Here is an 8,804-nt window from a genome sequence, read left to right as displayed (position 1 = left end):
ACCCCGCCCCTTTAACCCCGTTGTTGCCGCGCGGGTTCCCGGGCTGTTCGCGGGGCTCTCGGTGTCGCTGCCGGGGCAGGGAAGCGGCCGCTGCTGCCGCGCCATGGCTGGGACCGCCGGGGAGGCGGAGCCGCGCAGGCGCAGGGGTGGAGCACAAGATGGCGGCGGTACGGTGGCCGCGAGGAGCCCCGCCCCGTAAAGCGAAGGCGCGGCAAGATGGCGGCCGGCAGGTGCCGTACGGGCTCAGCCAATCAGAGCGCGGCGTTCCGCCAGCAAGGCGGCGCCATTACTGTTAAACACGTGACAGCGGCAGCCAATCAGCTCCGTGGAAATTTGAATCTTTATTGGTTGAGGCGTTAAAAAGGCGGAAAAGAGCGGTTGCGTCACTTCCGGTTGGCCTGGGCGGTGCCGATCATGCACTCGTTCACCTGGGGGCAAGGGGCGGGGTTGGAGCCAGGGACACAAAAACCCCAAAATCACCCCAAAAATCAACCCCAAAATCTGCCCAAAACCTCCCAAAGTACCCCCAAATCATCCCAAAATCACACCCGGGAACCCCAAAATCACCCCCAAACTCCAAAATCAATCCAAAAACTCCAAAATCAGCCCAAACCACCCCAAAACCCCCAAAATCTGCCCCAAACCCACACCCCGGACACTCGAAAACTACCCCAAAACTCCCAAAATCAGTCCAAAAACCGCCCAGGGAACCCCAAAACCACCCCTAAAACCCCAAAATCTGCTCAAAAACCCCGGAACCCCAAAAATCAACCCAAACACCCCAAAATCTGCTCCAAAACCGCCTGAGAACCCTAAAACCACCCCAAAACCCCCAAAAACTGCCCAAAACCAGCTCAGGGAACCCCAAAATCACCCCCAAAACCCCCAAATGACCCCAAAAACCACCACCGGGAACCCTCAAAACCCCCAAATGACCCCAAAATCCGAAAACCACCCCCCCCCATCAGCCCAAACTCACTCGGGAACTCCAAAACCACCCCTGGGAACCCCAAAATTGCCCCAAAACCTTTGCAGAACCCCAAATCCTCCAGAATTCCCCAAAGTTCCCCCCAAAACTCCGCCTTGGAACCCCCAAAAATCCCCTTGGGCCCCCCAAAACCAACCCAGAGTCCCCCAAAACCCCTTTGGAAGCCCCAAAATTCCCCTCCTAGAACCCCCAAATCTCCCCAGGGACCCCCAAAATCCCCCATGGGCCTCCCCAAATCCCCCCTGGACCCCCCCAAAATCCCCTTGGGTCCCCCCAAAAACCCCAAAATCCCCAAGGAGTCTCCAAAATGCCCCCAAAACCCCCCAAAAATCCCCCCGGGACCCCCAAATTTCACCCCAGGATCGCTCAACCCTCCCAGGACCCCCCAAAAATCCCTACAGGACCCCCAAAATTCCCCCCTGGTCCCCACCAAACCAACCCGGGACCCCCAAAAACCAACCCAGAACCCCCAAAATCCCCTTGGGCCTCCCCAGATCCCCCCTGGACCCCCCAAATCTCCCCTAAGATCCCCAAAAATCGCCAAGCACCCCCCAAATGCCCCCCAGAAGCCCCCAAAAATCCCTTGGGACACCTCAGATTGACCCCAGGACCCCCCAATCCCCCCCAGGACCCCTAAACTCCCCCAGAACCCCCCAAAAATCCCTTGGGACCCCCCAAAAATCCCCCCCAGGGACCCCTAAACCCTCCTGGGACCCCCAAAATTCCCCAAATTTCCCCTGGGCTCCCCCAAACCCTTCCAGGACCCCCCAAAATCCCCTTGGGGCTCCCCCAAAATCCCCCCAGAACCCCCCAAAAATCCCTCGGGACCCCCCAAATTGATCCCAGGACCCCCAAATTCCCCTTGGGACCCCCCAAAATCCCTCAGGACCCCCCCAAAATCCCCTTGGGACCCCCAAAATCCCCTTGGGACCCCCCAAATTCCCCCCAGGACCCCCAAAATCCCCTTGGGACCCCCCAAAATCGCCTTGGGGCTCCCCCAAATTCCCCCAGGACCCCCAAATTCCCCTTGGGACCCCCCAAACCCCCCAGGACCCCCCAAATTCCCCCTTTTTCCCCCACCTTGCTGGCGAAGCGCAGCGAGTTCAGCGACTCCGCAAAGTTCTCCTCCAGGGGGGAGATGGTCACAATCATCAGCCTGGAAATGGGGGAAAATGGGGTCAAACACCCCAAAAATAACCCCAAAAGAACCCCAAAAGAACCCCAAAAAAAACTAAAAAAAAAGGACAAAAAATCCCAAAAATATCCCCCCAAAAATGACCCCAAATTCTCCTCCAGGGGGGAGATGGACACAATCATCAGCCTGGAAATGGGGGGAAAATGGGGTTAAACACCCCAAAAATAACCCCAAAAGAACCCCAAAAGAACCTCAAAAAATCCCCCCAAAAAAACCGACAAAAATCCCCAAAACTCCCCCCAAAAATGACCCCAAATTCTCCTTCAGGGGGAGATGGTCACAATCATCAGCCTGGAAATGGGGGGAAAATGGGGTTAAACACCCCAAAAATAACCCCAAAAGAACCCCAAAAATACCCCAAAAAATGCCCCCAAAATAACCTAAAAACAAACAAAAAAAATCCCAAAAAAATCCCCCCAAAAATGACCCCAAATTCTCCTCCAGGGGGGAGATGGTCACAATCATCAGCCCAAAAATAGGGGGAAAATGGGGTTAAACACCCCAAAAATAACCCCCAAAATAACCCCAAAAATACCCCAAAATAACCCCAAAAATAACCTAAAAACCCAAAAAAAAAAAATCCCAAAAAATTCCCCTGAGAAATCCCCCCAAATTCTCCTCCAGGGGGGAGATGGTCACAATCATCGGCCCGAAAATAGGGGGAAAATGGGGTCAAACACCCCAAAAATAACCCCAAAAGAACCCCAAAATAACCCCAAAAAAAAACTAAAAAAAAAGGACAAAAAATCCCAAAAAAATCCCCCCAAAAATGACCCCAAATTCTCCTCCAGGGGGGAGATGGACACAATCATCAGCCTGGAAATGGGGGGAAAATGGGGTTAAACACCCCAAAAATAACCCCAAAATAACCCCAAAATAACCCCAAAACAGCCCAAAAACAGCACCATAAAAACCTAAAAAAAACGACAAAAAAATCCCAAAAAATTCCCTGAAAAATGACCCCAAAAGAACCCCAAAAGAGCCCCAAAAAACCCCAAAAACCCTGAGAAAAAGAAACCCCAAAATCGCCCCAAAAAAACCTGAAAAAAACCCCAAAAACCCCGAGAAAAAGAAACCCAAAATGCCCCGAAAAAACCCCAAAAAAACCCAAAAACCCTGAGAAACAGAAACCCCAAAATCCCCCAAAAACCCCGAAAACCTTGAGAAAAAGAAATCCTAAATCCCCCCCCAAAAAAACCAAAAAAACCCTCAGAAAAAGAAACCCCAAAAATCCCAAAAAATCCCCCAAAAAACCTGAAAAAAACCCCAAAAACCCCGAGAAAAAGAAACCCAAAATCGCCCCAAAAAACCCAAAAAACCCCCAAAAACCTGAGAAAAAGAAACCCAAAATCCCCCAAAAACCCAAAAAACCATGAGAAAAAGAAACCCCAAAAATCCCAAAAAATCCCCCTAAAAACCTGAAAAAAACCCCAAAACCCCGAGAAAAAGAAATCCCAAAATCCCCCAAAAAACCCAAAAACCTGAGAAAAAGAAACCCCAAATCCCCCCCAAAAAACCCTGAGAAAAAGAAACCCCAAAAATCCCAAAAAATCCCCCAAAAAACCTGAAAAAAACCCCAAAAACCCCAAGAAAAAGAAACCCAAAATCCCCCAAAAAACCCCAAAAAACACCCCAAAAACCCCGAGATAAAGAAACCCCAAATCCCCCCCAAAAAAACCCCAAAAACCCCAAGAAAAAGAAACCCCAAATCACCCCAAAAAACCCTGAAAAAACCCCAAAAACCCCGAGAAAAAGAAACCCCAAATCCCCCAAAAAACCCAAAAAACCCCAAAAACTCTAAGAAAAAGAAACCCCAAAATCCCCCAAAAACCCTGAGAAACAGAAACCCCAAATCCCCCCAAAAACCCCGAAAACCTTGAGAAAAAGAAACCCCAAATCCCCCCCAAAAAACCCCAAAAAACCCTGAGAAAAAGAAACCCCAAAAATCCCAAAAAATCCCCCAAAAAACCTGAAACAAACCCCAAAAACCCCGAGAAAAAGAAACCCCAAATCACCCCAAAAAACCCTGAAAAAACCCCAAAAACCCTGAGAAAAAGAAACCCCAAAATCCCCCAAAAAACCCAAAAACCCCGAGAAAAAGAAATCCCAAATCTCCCCCAAAAAACCCCAAAAAAACCCTGAGAAAAAGAAACCCCAAAAATCCAAAAAAAATCCCCCCAAAAACCCCGAAAAAACCCCAAAAAACCTGAGAAAAAGAAACCCCAAATCCCCCCCAAAAACCCCAAAAAAACCCCGAGAAAAAGAAACCCAAAATCGCCCCAAAACTTTATGGATTTTATGGGGTTTTTATGGGATTTTTATGGGATTTGGGGACTTTGGATGGATTTGGGGTGGATTTGGAATGGGATTTATGGGGTTTTATGGGGTTTTATGGGGTTTTGGTAATTTGGATGGATTTTTATGGGGTTTTTATGGGATTTGGGGAGTTTGGATGGATTTGGGATGGATTTATGGGGTTTCTATGGGGTTTTGGGGGAAATTTTGTGAATTTGGATGATTTAGGATGGATTTTATGGGATTTTATGGGATTTATGGGATTTTTATGGGATTTTGATAATTTGGATGGATTTAGGATGGATGTTATGGGGTTTTTATGGGATTTGGGGAATTTGGATGGATTTGGGGTGGATTTTATGGGGTTTTATGGGATTCATAGGGTTTTATGGGGTTTTGGGAATTTGGATGGATTTTTATGGGGTTTTTATGGGATTTTGGGAATTTGGATGGATTTAGGATGGATTTAATAGGATTTTTATGGGTTTTATGGGATTTAAGGGGGTTTTTGTGGGATTTTGGGAATTTGGATGGATTTGGGACGGATTTATGGGGGTTTTATGGGGGTTTTATGGGGTTTTGGTAATTTGGATGGATTTTTATGGGGTTTTTATGGGATTTATGGGGTTTTATGGGATTTGGGGAATTTGGATGGATTTAGGATGGATTTTTTGGGGTTTTTATGGGATTTATGGGGTTTTTATGGGATTTGGGGAATTTGGATGGATTTGGGGTGGATTTAATAGGATTTTTATGGGTTTTATGGGATTTAAAGGGGTTTTTGTGGGATTTTGGGAATTTGGATGGATTTGGGGTGGATTTTATGGGGTTTTATGGGATTCATAGGTTTTTATGGGGTTTTGGGAATTTGGATGGATTTGGGGTGGATTTTATGGGGTTTTATGGGATTCATAGGGTTTTATGGGGTTTTGGGAATTTGGATGGATTTTTATGGGGTTTTTATGGGATTTGGGGAATTTGGATGGATTTGGGGTGGATTTAATAGGATTTTTATGGGTTTTATGGGATTTAAGGGGGTTTTTGTGGGATTTTGGGAATTTGGATGGATTTGGGACGGATTTATGGGGCTTTTATGGGGGTTTTATGGGGTTTTGGTAATTTGGATGGATTTTTATGGGGTTTTTATGGGATTTATGGGGTTTTATGGGATTTGGGGAATTTGGATGGACTTGGGATGGATTTTATGGGGTTTTATGGGATTTATGGGGTTTTATGGGATTTTGAGAATTTGGATGGATTTAGGATGGATTTAGAATGGATTTTATGGGGTTTTTATGGGATTTTGAGAATTTGGATGGATTTGGGATGGATTTTATGGGTTTTATGGGATTTATGGGGTTTTGAGAATTTGGATGGATTTAGGATGGATTTTTTGGGGTTTTTATGGGTTTTTTGGGGGGTTTTATGGGGTTTTTATGGGATTTTGGGAATTTGGATGATTTAGGATGGATTTATGGGGTTTTTATGGGGTTTCTATGGGGTTTTGATAATTTGGATGGATTTAGGATGGATGTTATGGGGATGTTATGGGGATTTTATGGGATTTATGGGGTTTTTATGGGCTTTTGGGAACTTGGATGGATTTGGGTTGGATTTAGGATGGATTTTATGGGGTTTTTATGGGGTTTATGGGATTTTTATGGAGTCTTGGGAATTTGGATGGATTTGTGGTAGATTTATGGGGTTTTTTTGGGGTTTTTGGGGGGTTTTTATGGGTTTTTTTGGGGGTTTTTGGGGGGTTTTTATGGGGTTTTTTTGGGGTTTTTGGGGGGTTTTTATGGGGGTTTTGGGGTGGTTTTTTGGGGGTTTTGGGGTGTTTTTGGGGTGTTTTTATGGGATTTTTTGGGGTTTCCCTCACTCACACTTTGGCGTGTCCCCCCAGGCAGTTCTGCAGCAGGAATGTCAGTTTGGGATGGGGTTTTTGGGGTGTTTTTATGGGGTTTTTGGGGTGTTTTTGGGGTGTTTTTGGGGTGTTTTTGGGGTTTTCCCTCACTCACACTTTGGCATGTCCTCCCAGGCAGTTCTGCAGCAGAAATGTCAGTTTGGGATGGGGTTTTGGGGTGTTTTTATGGGGTTTTTGGGGTGTTTTTATGGGATTTTTGGGGTTTTTGGGGTGTTTTTATGGGGTTTTTTTGGGGTTTTCCCTCACTCACACTTTGGCATGCCCTCCCAGGCAGTTCTGCAGCAGCAATGTCAGTTTGGGATGGGGTTTTGGGGTGTTTTTATGGGGTTTTTGGGGTTTTTGGGGTGTTTTTATGGGGTTTTTTGGGGTTTTATGGGGTGTTTTATGGGGTGTTTTTGGGGTTTCCCTCACTCACACTTTGGCGTGTCCCCCCAGGCAGTTCTGCAGCAGAAATGTCAGTTTGGGATGGGGTTTTTGGGGTGTTTTTGGGGTGTTTTATGGGGTGTTTTTGGGGTGTTTTTTTGGGGTGTTTTTGGGGTTTTTTTGGGGTGTTTTTATGGGGTTTTTTTGGGGGTTTCCCTCACTCACACTTTGGCGTGTCCTCCCAGGCAGTTCTGCAGCAGGAATGTCAGTTTGCTGTTCCGGTACGGGACGTGCGACTCCTGGGGGATTTGGGGAATTTCAGGAATTTTGGGGAGATCCCAAACCCCAAATCCCCCCCCAAACCCCAAACCCTGGGCTCCCCAATCCCACTTTTCCCTCTCCCATCCCATTTTCCCCACCCCAATCCCACATTTTCCTGATTTATCCCATTTTCCCCTCTCCAATCTCCTTTTACCCATCCCAGTCCCCATTTTCCCCTTTTTTGTCCCATTTCCCACCCCAATTCCCATTTTCCATCCTTTTTTGTCCCATTTTCCCACCCCAATTCCCATTTTCCCACCTCCAATCCCATCTTCCCCACTCCAATTCCCATTTTTCCCGTTTTTTATCCCATTTTCCCACCCCAATCCCCATTTTTCCCATTTTTTCTCCCATTTTACCCATCCCAGTCCCCATTTTCCCCCTTTTTAACCCTTTTTTCCGCAATTCCCATTTTCAATCCCACTTTCCCACCTTGATTCCCATTTTTTATCCCATTTTCCCACCCCAATTCCCATTTTCCCATTTTTATCCCATTTTCCCATCCCATCCCATTTCCCCCATCCCAATTCCATTTTTCCATCCCAATTCCCACTTCCCTGTTCCCAGTCCCCCCAAAATCCCATCAAAATCCCCAAAACCCCACAATGACCCCATAAATATTTTTGGAAATCCCAAATTTGGAGTTTTTCACCCCAAACCTTGCAGAGGCTGGAGCTGATGGATTCTCCCATTTCCCCTTTCCCAAACCCCACAAATCCCATAAAAATCCCATAAATGATCCCATAAATCCCATAAAAATCCCCTAAACCCCACAATGACCCCATAAGCCCCACAATAACCCCATAAATAATTTTGGAAACCCCAAATTTGGAGTTTTTCACCCCAAACCTTGCAGAGGGCTCAGAGGCTGGAGCTGATGGATTCTCCCAGTTCCCCTTTCCCAAACCCCACAAATCCCATAAAAATCCCATAAATCCCATAAATAATCCCATAAATCCCATAAAGAATCCTCTAAACCCCACAATGACCCCATAAAGAATTCTGGAAACCGCAAATTTCTCTTTTTTCACCCCAAACCTTGCAGAGGCTGGAGCTGATGCATTCCCCATTTCCCCTTTCCCAAACCCCATAAAAATCCCATCAATAATCCCCTAAATCCCATAAAGAATCCCCTAAACCCCACAATGACCCCATAAATAATTCTGGAATCCCCACATTTGGAGTTTCTCACCCCAAACCTTGCAGACGCTGGAGCTGATGGATTCCCCAGTTCCCCTTTCCCAAACCCCACAAATCCCATAAAAATCCCATAAATAATCCCATAAATCCCATCAATAACCCCATAAACCCCACAATGACCCCATCAATGATGCCAAATGACCCAAAATTCCCATTTTTAGCCCCAAACCTTGGTGCAGAGGGCGCTGATGCCCAGCCCAGGGTGCTCAGGCTGGAGCTGATGGATTCCTCAGTTCCCAGTTCACTGTTCCCATTCCCATTCCCATTCCCATTCCCTGTTCCCATTCCCATTCCCATTCCCATTCCCATTCCCTGTTCCCATTCCCTGTTCCCATTCCCATTCCCCATTCCCCATTCCCATTCCCATTCCCATTCCCATTCCCTGTTCCCATTCCCATTCCCTGTTCCCATTCCCATTCCCATTCCCATTCCCTGTTCCCATTCCCATTCCCATTCCCCATTCCCATTCCCCATTCCCCGTTCCCCATTCCCCATTCCCATTCCCTGTTCCCATTCCC

At 46.8% G+C, this 8,804-nt stretch overlaps 1 protein-coding gene across 1 annotated transcript in view; it reads right to left on the bottom strand.

Moving 5' to 3' along the window:
* Positions 1–322: 322 nt before the first annotated feature.
* Positions 323–8,804, bottom strand: part of LOC136569830 (kinesin-like protein KIFC1) — a 41,522-nt gene continuing 33,040 nt past the window's right edge. The window contains exons 13-15 of the mRNA XM_066570191.1: positions 6,991–7,064; positions 2,069–2,144; positions 323–428 (exon numbers count right to left, since the gene is read on the bottom strand). Of these exons, the coding sequence (XP_066426288.1) occupies positions 384–428; positions 2,069–2,144; positions 6,991–7,064 (195 nt within the window). The 3' untranslated portion in view covers positions 323–383. The remainder of the gene's footprint in view (positions 429–2,068; positions 2,145–6,990; positions 7,065–8,804) is intronic.

This window comes from Molothrus aeneus, unplaced genomic scaffold, assembly GCF_037042795.1.
Source record: "Molothrus aeneus isolate 106 unplaced genomic scaffold, BPBGC_Maene_1.0 scaffold_265, whole genome shotgun sequence".
Taxonomy (NCBI): domain Eukaryota; kingdom Metazoa; phylum Chordata; class Aves; order Passeriformes; family Icteridae; genus Molothrus; species Molothrus aeneus.
The sequence above is the reverse complement of the archived record's forward strand: the minus strand, read 5'-3'. Positions and strand labels throughout refer to the sequence as shown.